Consider the following 13,147-nt stretch of genomic DNA (forward strand, 5'->3'; position numbering starts at 1 on the left):
AGTTCGTAGTTGCCTCAGAGACGCCGATTTCTCGCAGGCCTATCGATCCTTGGAGATTATAGTAAGTGCTCAAGAATCTGTAGGAGCACTTGAATGAGGAAGCGATTGGTGTTGGCAAGAAGAAAGCAATTTTGAGTAATCTTTTCCTCATTCTTCCGCTTCCCGTCTTTTGCGCTCATCATTTTCATTTAAACTAGTGTACCATGAATTTGAAATAAAATAATTATAAAAATTAACGAGAAATTAAATTATAATTTAAAATATTGAAATTAAACAACAAAATAACTAAATTGTAATTTTAAAAATTAATAGTTTAAAAAACAAATAACAGACCACGACACCCCTTTGCTCTATTTTAAATATACTTAATAAATATTAATGATTTTTGGTAGGCATGCTTGTATAGTTTTTATATAATTAATTTGATTTATATTTAAATGAGAATCATATTGTAATTATGAAAAATAGTTAGTGATTAACCTGCGATTTTGAAATACTAAATTCTAAAAAAATTAAATTAAATAAAATGAGAGTTGCTCAATAAAATGCATCAAATGGATTAAATGCATAAGTTTCTACTGAATAATCAACATTTTATCCACTGAGCTATTACATTATAATTACAATATTTTATTAATATATAGTAAGAGAAAAAAAGATTATAACACAAAGAGCCTTTTGTCTCTGTTACAAAGATTAATAATAGTAATAGTAATAATATATGTAAATACAAACCTTCCACAAATGTTAAATTAAATTTAATAAAATAAAATAAAATAAACTCCCCACACTCAATATATATATACACACACCTTCCACAAATGTTAATTTAAATTTAATAAAATAAAATAAAATAAACTCCCCACACTCAATATATATATATATATATATATATATAATAAATAAAATAATGCAGTAATTCTTAATCAAAATTTTGAGCTCATAAGTGACAAGATCACAATCAGATGGTGATACAACAAAAAATATTCTATTGTGATTATGTAACAATTTTTCTATGTTTTAATATAATATGTTTAATTGAGTATCTCATTAAATTCAAAAAAATTGATCATTTGATAAATGTCACATGTGTATTAAAACGTAGAGAGGTAATGAGTATTAATTTATATTGTATTTTCTCACATATTAAACGTTAAAAAATGCTAGACATTTACGTTCTTTTTTTTAAAAAAATTTTTATGGTAACATTTACATTCCATTTACTAAATTATAATGAAAAAGGTTATATATACAATTAAAGTTATAAATTGGGTTACAAAGTGGATTTGAGCAAAAACTTGTGTGAGACGGTCTAATAAGTTGTATTTTGTGAGACAGATCTCTTTTTTGGGTCATTCATGAAAAAATATTACTATTTGTGCTAAAAGTATTATTTTTTATTGTGAACATCGGTAGGGTTGACCCGTCTCACAGATAAAGATTTGTGAGACCGTATCATAATAGACCTACTCATGGATTTGAAATTACAAAATTATATTTGCACTGTATTTGGAAAATATATTTTAAAAGTGCATTTAAGATAGCTTTGTAATGTGTAACACAATTTGTAACCCCCCGTTTTATATGTAGCATAATCCAATGATAATTGTGTAATCTATTTAATTTTATTTTTGCCTCTGTACTCTTAGTATCATTACATAATGCTGAATGGATTAGTACATCTAACAATTTTGTAGCATATATTAATATTATATATCCACAAAAAATTCAGAATATTTATGCAGCCGTAATTTGTAACTGGAAAACAATAATACAAATCCAAGAATGTGAAAAAGAATAACATGATAAAGAATCTCTAGTTAGAGCTTTTGCAGGATCAGAGGAACACCATGCTGTGGCTGGAGAGTGATAATTGAGAAGGGAGCATGCTTGTAAGAGGCCGACAGCTCGAATTTGAAGCGTCGTAATATCATCGCCATAGCTATTTTGGCCTCAATCATCGAAAAGTTTTGGCCGATACAGACTCGAGGACCAGAGCTGAATGGTATATAGGAGAAATGTTTTGTGTTTGCTGCGCTTGAAATTCCTTCCGAAAATCTCTGTGGTTTGAATACGTTGGCGTCATCTCCCCATATCTTGGGATCACGGTGGAGTAATCCAATCAGAAGGGTCAACTGCACCCCCAATGGCAGATTCATGTTTCCCAGTTTAGCAGTCTTTGCGGGTGCTCGAACGATAACGGGAACGGATGGGTACAATCTCAGAACCTCTTGGAGAATCATGGTTACCTACAAGTGTAGAGTTTATGCATATGTATACGTACACACATTTTCTTCCATTTTTGTTACACTAGATTGTATGCGAGCAGGCTTACGACCAAGAAAACTTTTAGTTCTAAATCTTTACTAGTGAATTGCATCCAAACTAATGAAATATGAGGAGCTAAAAAGAAATGTAGCATAGAATAAGATTGAAGCTATGAAAAAATAAGCATCTTACAATTTTAAGTTGGTTCAGTCCATCAAAAGTTAGTTCCTTCCTTCCAAAAACTTGCAAAACCTCGTCTCTCGCGGAAGCCTGCCAATCCTGGTGTTTGCTCAGCAATATCATCGTCCACACCAGCAAATTAGAAGTGGTCTCCGACCCGGCAAAGTAGAACAGCTTGCACTCTTCGATAACATCTTCAATACTCATTCCCATGTTATTGTTTCCATGTTCTTGAATTTCTTTTAAATTAGATTCCATTAAAATACCCAATAAGTCGTTGAAGCTTTCTCCTCTTTCTGTTGCCTTCTGTCTTTGGCTGATAATTCCTTTTAGCAAGGAATGAATTTCTCTGACTACTGATTTCATTCTTCTATTTGTTTTGGTTGGAAAATGTCTGCCAAGTGTTGACCCCACTATTAATCTTGGGAAAGGGTTGCTACTTGAAAACCAATGCCTCGAGGGGCTAATTATCAAAATATATCTCCCAAATAATAAATTACCTCCATCCTGGGATAAAAGAGAACTGCATGAGTTTGAGAGCAAGTTTAACTTGTTCCTTCTGAAGCTCAAATATCTTTCTACCTTCTCCATGACTACTTCCAAATGCAGTCCGAGAAATCACATCGCCGGATAAGTCTTCAATATAAGGCCAGACATCAATCTCACTTGTGCTTTTTTCAGCACCAGAAGCCAATGCTTCCCATTTCTCTATCATGCGAGAACAACTCAGACACATTGCCCCTATCACACTCTGCAGAATAGAAACTCAAATTCGACATCAGAAAGCAGGAAAAAAGGTTCATACTTCTTGAAAATTCTTAAGAACCTAGGAGGGACTAGTGTTTTTTGCGCAACTATGGTGGTCTAGTAAAAAAAAAGGTTAGATGCATGTATAATTTACCTTCAACTTCTCCATACGGAAGGCCGGATTGATGATTTTCCTATGTTTCACCCATTTCTCATCCTCGAGATAAAGAAGTCCTCCCACAATTGTTTCACCAATAGGGTCTGGAACTGGCTTGTGAAATACCTTTGGTTTTGTTAGAATCTCCTTTATGAGCTCAGGATCAGCGATATTCAATCTTGGTGAAGGTCCAAACCATACAATAGAACTTTTGCCTGATTTTGATTAATCAAATGAAATTCAGATCAAAACTTAGAAATTAGGCCATATAAGGGTTGTATGAGCAAAACCTATCTGAAAAGAACGGAAGCCTAACATAAAAGATTTGTTTTTCGGATCAAAGAACCATCAAAAGTTGCTTGTATATATAGTTCGTGTGAGTCATTCATTCGAAATCTTACCATACTTGGCAATGATTTTGTGGTAATATGGAAACACATGAGATGAAATATCATTGGAAAAATCGATGGATTTGGGCTGCTCTTGTTTCATGGCGGTGATGAAGTCTTTCATATCTCCTAGTAAAACCCTGTATTGATTCCCATTGATCCCTTGTTTCCTCAAGAATTTCTCCAGCCTCTTGGGCTTAAACCAAACCCAATTCAGTACTCTCACAACTAGTATTGTGAATGACACTACAATGACGGAGATGATGATTGGGCTTGGTTTCACGTCCATTTGCTACCCTTCTTTCTCCAGATAATTTTGTTCTGATTTAAAGAATTGCCGTTCCAATATGAATCTCCTATTTTTTTTCAAGATTGTGTTCCTATTTAAAGAATCACTCTTGGTTTCTTCCCAAATAGATTGGTTGATTTGATGTAGAATCTGCAATACGAAGCCACCAAATGGTGGACGGTTCAAGCTAGTCTTTTAGTCTTCAGTTCTTTGCTAAAAGCTGGTATCTATAGCGGCTGTTTTGTATTGGATACTTTTAGGAGTTTATTTCTCCCATAATTTTTCCTCATGTTTCATAACCGTGTTACCCACACACAAAAATACAAGTAAATGAATGACATGCTATGTATAGTATATTATTCTTGGATTCTTGTACAAATATTGTCGAACCGAACGCCCTTCTCATTATTTTTAAAATTAAAATCGAACATTTCAAGAAATTTTTTGGGTTCATCAAGAAACCATGTGCCAGCTACATGATCATACCAACACAAGATAAATCTGGATGAGAAATTTCCCATAAAGGACTCGTGTGTTTCTTCATAAAAATGAAAACAAAAGGAGATAATGTGAATGATCAAGAAATAAAAAATTTATATCAAGTAAATTAGAGAAAAGATAGATAGATCTAGATATTAAATCAACCTGTGGATGAGAGTGAGGACATAGACAGGATCCTTGCTCCTCTAAGTCTCATTACAGTGTCCGGGCTAAGCTGGGAGCCTGGGCTCACTCGAATGTGAGTTAGTTTGATCAGCTTCCCTGGTTATCGCGAACTCGGATGACTTTCTCAGAAGAGCATTTCCTTCACCTAGGCTATTCCTTCCCTGGCTTCCTCTTGCTCTCGGATCTGTCCTCCTGAAAATGACCCGGATTCTTTCCTCATCCCGGATATCACCAATAGGTGCTTCAACCGCAAAAAGAGACGGATTAAGAATGGACTTCACTGGAATGCTGGCGTTTGTTTCAATGATAAGATGAGTCCAGCCAAAACTTGAAGCCACAAAAGACCTTCTCTATATAATTCTGCAAGATGAACTGTGAAGGCTCCCGGAAGACTGGTTGCTGGAGCAAACAAGGTAACACCTTGATCATCTCGTACCACTATGCCTACTCCGCAATGATGTTGGCCCGGAATAACCGTTGGTTTCTCAAATGATACCGCCCCTCAAAACTACAAATGTACACCACAAGTTGTAAAGATTTTGATATATTTCACCATTAGAGGAGCTGACCCGATGACTACCTTCCCTCAGTTATAAATATCATATGTACACTGCACATCGTTTCAATTTACTTTAGAACCTGAGCGTATCAAAAGATCTGTTTTTTGATAAAATAACCCCCCTCAAAAGTTGCTTTTGTAGTTCGGTTCAATCACTAAGAAATCTTACCATACTTGGCAATGATTTTGTGGTAATATGTTAAAACATGAGATGAAATATCGTTGGAAAAATCGATTGATTAGGGCTGCTCTTGTTTTATGGCTGTGATTAGGTCTTTCATATCTCCAAGTAATACTTTGTATGGATTCCCATTAAAACCTTGTTTCCTCAAGAATTTCTCCAGCTTCTCAGGCTGGAACCAAACCCAATTCAGTACTAATTTCGTGGCTAGTATTGTGAATGAAACAAGAATGGTCGAGATGGGGATTGAGCTTATGATTAGTTTCACATCCATTTGGACGCTCCTTTTGCCCCCATGATTTGCATTGCATTTTATCCTAGATTTGTTCTGATTTAAAGAATCTCTCTGTTTAAGTGAAAAAGATTGGTTCTTTTGATGTAGAATGTGCGACAAGCGATGGACATTTCTCGTCTTTTAGTTTTCATTTTCTGCTAAGGCTGGTATCTACAGCGGCTCTATGGTATTCATTCGATACTTTTAAGGAGCTCATTTCTCCCATGTTTCCTAGAAAGTTTTCGTGTTTTGTAATCGAGTCGAGTCGAGTCGCACACAAAATATATTTAAGTTAATGGCATGTTATGTATATAGCAATTACTAATTGCTATATTATTCTTCAATTCCTTGTATAAATAACATTTTTTAAGATGAATTACAATCAAAACAAAAAAATTGGATTTGGTGTGGTAAGGTTTTGCATAATAGATTGGAAAAGCAATCGGGCATTTCATTTGGAGTCGGTTATTTTTTTAAGGATCTCATTTTCAAGCTACCAAGCCAAGGGGTGCGTCAAGTCCGTCAATATACATCTTATCCATTGCATTTTTTTTTAAGTCCGATGAAAATTTGTACTTAGATGTGGATATTTTTTGCACAAAAACTATTGTGAAACGATCTCGCGGGTCAATTTGTTGAGACAGATTTTCTATTTGGATCACTCATGAAAAAATATTATTTTTTATGTAAAAAAAACTATTATTTTTTATTGTAAATACGAAGAGTTTGACATGTTTTACGAATAAAGATATGTGACTGTTTTTTTGTTGTCACATGCCTGAATTTAGTAAAGAATGCGATATTAAAAATATTCACCCTTAGAATAGTAATACACTCAATTTTTAATTAAATACATGTATATATAAATATGTACACGTTTCTCTTTATGTTTCATTATTTATACTAAAAGAAAAAGCGTCATGCTCGGGTTCGGCTTCCATCTTAACTTGACGTTAAGTTCCAACTTGAGCTCCAGTTAAATTTTGAGTTCCAACTCACGAAGTTGTGCCAAACTCACTCAAATGCTACTTATCTGCACCCAAATGGGGAGGGGGCTAGTGGCAGCCCCACCCGCTAACCTTAACGCGGCTGACTCCCATGTTCTCCTTACTGGTCGGTCAGCGGAAGAGACTATCTGGAGTTCAGTGTCCGATGAAATACGCAACTTAGCATACTAATGAATGATGAACGAATTTGACACATAATCCATTTTTTTACTATTCAAGATCGTAATGCACAGTCAAGATACTAAAGCAGTTAATACATACAACATGATAGGTGGCTTTCAAAGACCAATAACACAATGATAAAATTATCCCATAACTTGAACAAAAAATATACATCAAGCTTCCTCTATGTAGATGTTTGCGACTACATTCGCCCGTTCTTCAAGTTGTCTCTTTGTTTGTGTGGCACTAGCCGATCCTTGTCAGGCCAAAGATTGCCGCAATCGCAGTCAGAACAGCCTGCACAAGAACACACAAAAAAATGGGTTCTAGATAAACATGCTCGAGCAAAGCCAAAGTTTACTCACCGAATTCAAGAACTTGGAGAATGGGTTCCCTCCCACTCAAAAAAAGTTCAAAAATATATGCACAGTTTCCCTAAAAATACAAGCTTTACCTGCCACAACCAAAGAACCATCGAGTCGCTCCCCTCAACTCGTGTCGCCTCCCTCCTTCCAAATAACCCTAGATCCACCCCCAGAGGGGTTCTTATGATTCATGTCACTCATTGCATCTCATACATTTGTTTATTTGCAATTCAGGGGCTTAGGAACCCAAAGCTAAAGACATTGTTTTACATGTTTTATGTAATCATCTATGTGCAAGCATAAATATATAGACACACACACACAGATATAGACACACATATATATAGAGAGATACCATTGAGGATAAGTACTTACAGCAATTGTGCAAGCTACATAACCGGGTTTCTCACGAGGGTCAATATTTCTGGAACACATGAGAATTATTGCCGCGATATACCATGGTATTGCAGCAATGAAGAAACCAATAATGAAGCTGAAAGAAAAGAATGTACACTCATTGGCAACAATAACAGTCAAGGATTAATTTTATGGTAAAATTGAATCATCTGAAAGATATGAAATCATATAACGAATTTCTGATGAAGATTGTTTGACATGAAAATAGTTTCAATTTTGTCATGGAATTCTAAAGTTTAAATTCTAAAGTTTAAGTGACTAATGACTTACCAGAACCAGCCAACGCCACAACCACAGCACGGAAGACGGTGCTCTCTAATAGACCTCCCTTCTACAACAGCGTAGCCTGTTCTTACACGGAAATGCTAGTCGTAAATCACAAATTTATGTCGCCACAAACATGATAAAGAGAATCGCTAAATTCAAAACAATGCAGGCTTATGGTTAGCATATAAAGTAGTACCATTAAATCAGAACATGATTAACCAAGGAAACAGCGCGTCACATTCCAATTTTAAAGAATAAAAAGCCAATATCAAATAGGTTCTAAGAACCCAAAAATGAATAATATCCTACAAGATCTGAAAGTATATGCGACGCTAGATCCAACTATCAATTTAAACATATACGCCCATAGATCCATCTAATTTCAAAAATCCCAAATCAAAATCAATGAAAATCCATTTTGTTCATCTAGAATTTTGACTCAACGCACAGCTCATTTTGGGATTCAATAATTTCAGCCATTCAATGATCTGACCAGAACACGCATAAAAATTACAACTTTCTTGATGGGCTAATCCTAAAAAACCAAGAGGAAAATCCCGTTTCCTCCTTATCAATAAATTAACATGTGATCAAATAATTACATACCCGGAACAGTTTGATAACCACGATCATAATATTGAGACTGTGTTGAGGGAGGAGACTCAGATACACCCGGAGGCGGAACCGGCTGAGGGAAGCCGAAGGCCGTCGGCGGAGGGTGGTTGACCACGCCCTGAAAGGTTCCGTAGTATGGAGGTGGTTCCTCAGTTTGGTGCTGACTCTCCTTTTTGTCTTTACTCATGATTGATCTTTCCCTTTCCTCGACAAAGGGAGAAGCGATGATCGATCGGTGGATTGCGCTTAATTCATTTTTAAATTATATTATGGATTTATTTTTGTTTGTTTCATCCATCGTAACCAAGACCAGATGGGCCACCATCTCAAGACCCATCCTTTGGCCCATAAAAAAGTCATTGGTCTTACTATGTTGAGGCCCTCTTCCAAATTTATATGGGCATGGCCCATTAGATCATTACTAAATAAAATGATACAATATATATTTATATATTTCAATTCATATTTTCATTTTTTATCGTTTAAACTAAAATGAACAAAGTATTACTGATATACACTATTTCATAATACATAAACCCTGGAAATGTTAATGGATGGGAAAAAAAAATATTATTTATTTTATCTAATAAAAGATATTATAATAACCTATTCTAAAAGTTACTAAATGATTTTTTAATCATAATTAGTAACTTAAATATTTTTTTTAAATTAATTACGTTTAAAATTTGTGCACGCTAATTATCTGGTGTGTGGGTTGTTAGTATATATTAATTATAGAGGAGATAAGAAATGGTGTTGATTATTTTAAATAATTATTTTTTAAAAATATTAGAGTGTTTAAAAATAATAATGAGGATATTTTATATAAAACACCATATATCTAAAAATATGCATTTATGCTAGAGGTGTACGAATTAATTGAGTAGAGCTGTAGGAGAGCATTTTATCCGTGCTCAAAAGTTTGATTTTCCCTTCCAACACTTTTTTTCGATGAGTATGTCGCACATGATTTGTCCAGTACACTTTTTCTGACTAACTGTTGCGGGTTCTTACAACATAAAAAAATATACATTTATCTTCACGTGTTAAATGTTATTTGCCAAATCGACCACCTTATTTCATTTTTCATTATCTCCATATATATAACTGCTATTTGATTGACTAAAAAATATTACTTATCTTCATATTATTTATTTTATACCACGAACCAAATGGTATCTTAAGGTCACTGAGGAGTTTACATTCGAATAAAGAAATGGTATCCATTAAATGTCGAAACAAAACCAATTTTATCTAGATTGGCAAAATCTCCCAAGTCCCGCCTCATCCCGAATCTCATTTCAAAAATATTTCCAATCTAGCTTTTTTCCGACCCGAGTTATCAGGATTTTTTACGTGCCGATCAATATCAGAAGAGGAATCGAGAATATAATATGCATCCGGTGGGATTATCGTCCCGGCCTTGTTATATTAATAATAATAATAATTTATTAATTATTGACACACTGAGGTGTGAGATTGTAATTTAATATTATTGAACTGAAATTTATATAAAAATTGGCTAACGTATTTAAAAAAGCTAGCTCATAAATAAACGATTTCAGGGCTTAAATATATGGTTAACATGAAATAATAGATTTCACAGCGAAGTTTGGTTTATGGTTTAAGATTGTCTTCGCCCTAAGTCACCAAAAAAAATTCAATATGTGTTTGGAAAACCTCCATATATTAAAATAATATTTATCGAGATATTTTCTCTCTATCTTTCTGGATCTCGAACATTTGTATCCCAACACTTGTAAATCGGGTGGGGAAAAAATTCTAATTCTTATCAGGACGAAGAACGTGTGGATGGTTGCAAGACGGATGGGTACCTACCCAAACCCATGCCCAATTTCATCCCTTCTCCAAAACTTTGAACCTTTTGGGTGAAGCAACAGTTTCAGTCGAGTTTTAAGACTCGATAATTAAATAATTTAACAAATGATGAAAAATAACTAGCACGAAGATCCCCAATAAGAGAACTGTTTACGGATTCAAATATTTTACAGTAGTAAAGAACCCGTTGATACAATCACCAGAAAAATAATGTTCTAAGATTAATTTCAGGTGCGGTTAAAATAACGAGAGTTGAGTTTCTTCATCCAACTTCAACGAGCTTCATATTGGACAACTGCATGGATTGGACAGAAACGGAGTCACCATATAAAATCTGAGAGAAACAATAACTGAAACAGTATATTAATTACAAATGGAAAAATATCACCAGGATATGATAGCCCATTGAAATGTTATTCCCTCATAACAACATTTAGACCAGAAACAAGGACGGGAAAGGGGTGTATGATGCTGAGATTGGGAAAGGGAAGTTTGATTTAAAGGGGAAGGGGGGATATGTGCTAGTAAAATGGAAAAGGGGTGTATGATGCTGAGATTGGGAAAGGGAAGTTTGATTTAAAGGGGAAGGGGGGATCTGTGCCAGTAAAATGGAAAAGGGGTGTATGATGCTGAGATTGATGATAGCTCTGAAATGAGGAATCACAGCTTCTTGGGAAGAGAATGATATAGTGAAGAGGATATTAAGAGGAGAAGACACAATTTACCTTCCAAAGGATAAAATCGCACAACAAAGAATCACTTCTCAACAGGATCAACTCATTCAACACTTCAACAAGCAATTTGCGAAAGCATAAAACAATTAATTTTCACAGAAAGCTCCTCAATGAGTTTAAGGATATGAAAAAAGTAAGAAGCAGAAAAAGATCAACCATTTCGTAGGAGAGCATTTGAACGATTGCAGTAATGGAATGCAAAAATTGCATTAAGACTCAGGGTTAAAATTTCATTTATGAAGGAACAGATTTCAACTCGCTAAGCTTTTGCAAGGTATAATAAATTTGCATCAAGGTTCAATTTTATCCAAAACACGGTTCACATAACTCCACGGAAATATTCACAGCATAGCCTTCTTTATTGTTCCCAGAACATACCAACGAAAAGAAGAGTATAAACAATACTTTTATCATTTTCTTCCCCATAAATTACCTCTATGTTCACCATCTCAACACAAATATCAAAGTTCAACTCTCATTGCATAACATTCAACAATATTATCGCTCTTAATAAACATCAGTGGAAACACTAAAAAAATCAATTAAAGTTTGTTATAAAACACAAATAAATAGTGATTTCAAGCAGGTTCGATTGAATTTGAGTTTGAAATCATCGAACCAAAGCCATGCTGAAACATGTTCAAAAGGTTAAAATTATTTTATACAATAGCAGATTGCAAAATTTCGATATGTTTATACTAGTTTATAAAAATATTTAAAAATTCACAAGCTCACATGTTCAAACCATAGGAAAATCTATCTGGAAAGAGCTCAATATTAAGCTCAAACAAAAATAGGGAAGACTCAGCGTAACTCAATCAGAAAATAAATTAGCATTTGATCATCAAGCTGTGATCAAAACTAGCACAAATTTGAATTAAAAATATTCAAGTGTCACTCAGGTCAACTAGCTCGATCATAATGCTAATGGAACATTACAATTCAGATGAAAATATTAAAATTCACATTATAAAATTCGACAAAGAAGATTAATCAAGGGCCAAAATAGAATCCAACATACAGAAAGTGTTTAACGATAAAATTATATATTTGAAGTTCATCATATTGGGTTGAAAAGAATTACTTCTGCGTGTGCGTTTCTTGTAAAGAATACGGTAACCGCATTCACGGCACTGAATCACGTCCCCTGGCTTCAGAGTGTTCTCTTGTCCGCAATCTGCAATCCCCAATTCAACTTTATCATAAATACAAAAAAAAAAAAAAAAAAAAAACACACACACACACACAGAGAGAGTTGAACGCATAGAGAACCTATCAACATGAACGCAGGTAACAGCAATAGATTAATCAGTACCTCCACAGATATAGCTAACTGGTTCCGGTTGAGGATCCATTTGGAGTGACGATCAAAGACGGTGAACGCTTTAGGGTTTGAAACGTGGATGGGGGACGGAGGTTTAATTCGCAATGGCCAAATTCAATTACCCCTCGTATATTTCGTTGACCGCGATAAATAAAAAAAAGTCATTATTTTGAGAAATGTAATATTTTGGCATATTCGAACCTTTAATTAAGGTAGATAGGATGTGCATCAAGTCGGGAAATCGAATTTTTTTCTATCAAAATTTGGTTTTAAATTTTTATATAAAAAAATCATTTAAATCGGTTTTATTTTGGTTATATTTCGAAAAATTAATTTAACCAATTCACCGATTTACTGCACATATTTAATTAAAATTATATTTAGCCATAGGAAAGAAGTTATATATGTATGTTTTTTTTCTTGGGCATGGAGAAAAGGATCTTCAGCCATGTAAGATAGGTACACATGATCCATATCTGTAAGATAGGTACACACGATTCATTTTTTGAGTTAAATTAATATTTTTAACATAAAAAATAATATGATGTCATAAGTCGGATAAAAGACTCGTCATATAAAATTGAGCTTAAGAGTTTTTGTATTTTTTTAAACTAAATGTAGATATATAATTAAATAATAGCCCAAGATTTTGAGTTCAGAATGTCGTTTCAAAAAAATTTATAAAAGAACATAGAAAAATATGGACA

General features: G+C 34.1%; 3 protein-coding genes across 3 annotated transcripts; all 3 read right to left on the minus strand.

The window, feature by feature from the left end:
• Positions 1-1,742: 1,742 nt before the first annotated feature.
• Positions 1,743-4,333, minus strand: LOC140964108 (cytochrome P450 CYP72A219-like). Its single transcript, XM_073423637.1, has 5 exons — positions 3,754-4,333; positions 3,350-3,567; positions 2,949-3,199; positions 2,461-2,842; positions 1,743-2,249 (listed from the first exon to the last, which is right to left on the minus strand). Exons 1-5 carry the CDS (start codon positions 4,028-4,030, stop codon positions 1,821-1,823), a joined length of 1,557 nt encoding a protein of 518 aa, XP_073279738.1. The 5' UTR covers positions 4,031-4,333; the 3' UTR covers positions 1,743-1,820.
• A 2,559-nt stretch (positions 4,334-6,892) lies between these two features.
• LOC140963873 (large ribosomal subunit protein eL20z-like) lies at positions 6,893-8,800 on the minus strand. The gene is made up of 4 exons (XM_073423344.1): positions 8,535-8,800; positions 7,932-8,007; positions 7,620-7,737; positions 6,893-7,176 (listed from the first exon to the last, which is right to left on the minus strand). The coding sequence occupies exons 1-4, from the start codon at positions 8,728-8,730 to the stop codon at positions 7,126-7,128; spliced, it is 441 nt and encodes a 146-aa protein (XP_073279445.1). The 5' UTR covers positions 8,731-8,800; the 3' UTR covers positions 6,893-7,125.
• Positions 8,801-10,491: 1,691 nt separating this feature from the next.
• Positions 10,492-12,595, minus strand: LOC140964074 (DNA-directed RNA polymerases II, IV and V subunit 12). Its single transcript, XM_073423590.1, has 3 exons — positions 12,432-12,595; positions 12,201-12,293; positions 10,492-10,677 (listed from the first exon to the last, which is right to left on the minus strand). Exons 1-3 carry the CDS (start codon positions 12,469-12,471, stop codon positions 10,655-10,657), a joined length of 156 nt encoding a protein of 51 aa, XP_073279691.1. The 5' UTR covers positions 12,472-12,595; the 3' UTR covers positions 10,492-10,654.
• Between the last annotated feature and the right edge of the window lie 552 nt (positions 12,596-13,147).

This window comes from Primulina huaijiensis, chromosome 18, assembly GCF_012295235.1.
Source record: "Primulina huaijiensis isolate GDHJ02 chromosome 18, ASM1229523v2, whole genome shotgun sequence".
In the NCBI taxonomy this organism is placed as follows: Eukaryota; Viridiplantae; Streptophyta; class Magnoliopsida; order Lamiales; family Gesneriaceae; genus Primulina; species Primulina huaijiensis.

What these genes read in the sequence shown, in the direction of transcription:
- LOC140964074 (XM_073423590.1), bottom strand. Translation starts at nt 12,471, where the DNA reads ATGGATCCTCAACCGGAACCAGTTAGCTATATCTGTGGAG. An exon ending in AGTTAGCTATATCTGTGGAG is followed by an intron (nt 12,294 to 12,431) that starts GTACTGATTAAT and finishes TGGGGATTGCAG; the next exon opens with ATTGCGGACAAGAGAACACT. An exon ending in CAAGAAACGCACACGCAGAA is followed by an intron (nt 10,678 to 12,200) that starts GTAATTCTTTTC and finishes CAATCCATGCAG; the next exon opens with TTGTCCAATATGAAGCTCGT.
- LOC140963873 (XM_073423344.1), bottom strand. Translation starts at nt 8,730, where the DNA reads ATGAGTAAAGACAAAAAGGAGAGTCAGCACCAAACTGAGGAACCACCT. An exon ending in TGTGGCGTTGGCTGGTTCTG is followed by an intron (nt 7,738 to 7,931) that starts GTAAGTCATTAG and finishes CTTTTCTTTCAG; the next exon opens with CTTCATTATTGGTTTCTTCA. An exon ending in ATGTAGCTTGCACAATTGCT is followed by an intron (nt 7,177 to 7,619) that starts GTAAGTACTTAT and finishes GTTCTTGTGCAG; the next exon opens with GCTGTTCTGACTGCGATTGC.
- LOC140964108 (XM_073423637.1), bottom strand. Translation starts at nt 4,030, where the DNA reads ATGGACGTGAAACCAAGCCCAATCATCATCTCCGTCATTGTAGTGTCA. An exon ending in CAAAATCATTGCCAAGTATG is followed by an intron (nt 3,568 to 3,753) that starts GTAAGATTTCGA and finishes AATCAAAATCAG; the next exon opens with GCAAAAGTTCTATTGTATGG. An exon ending in TCTTTTATCCCAGGATGGAG is followed by an intron (nt 2,843 to 2,948) that starts GTAATTTATTAT and finishes AACACTTGGCAG; the next exon opens with ACATTTTCCAACCAAAACAA.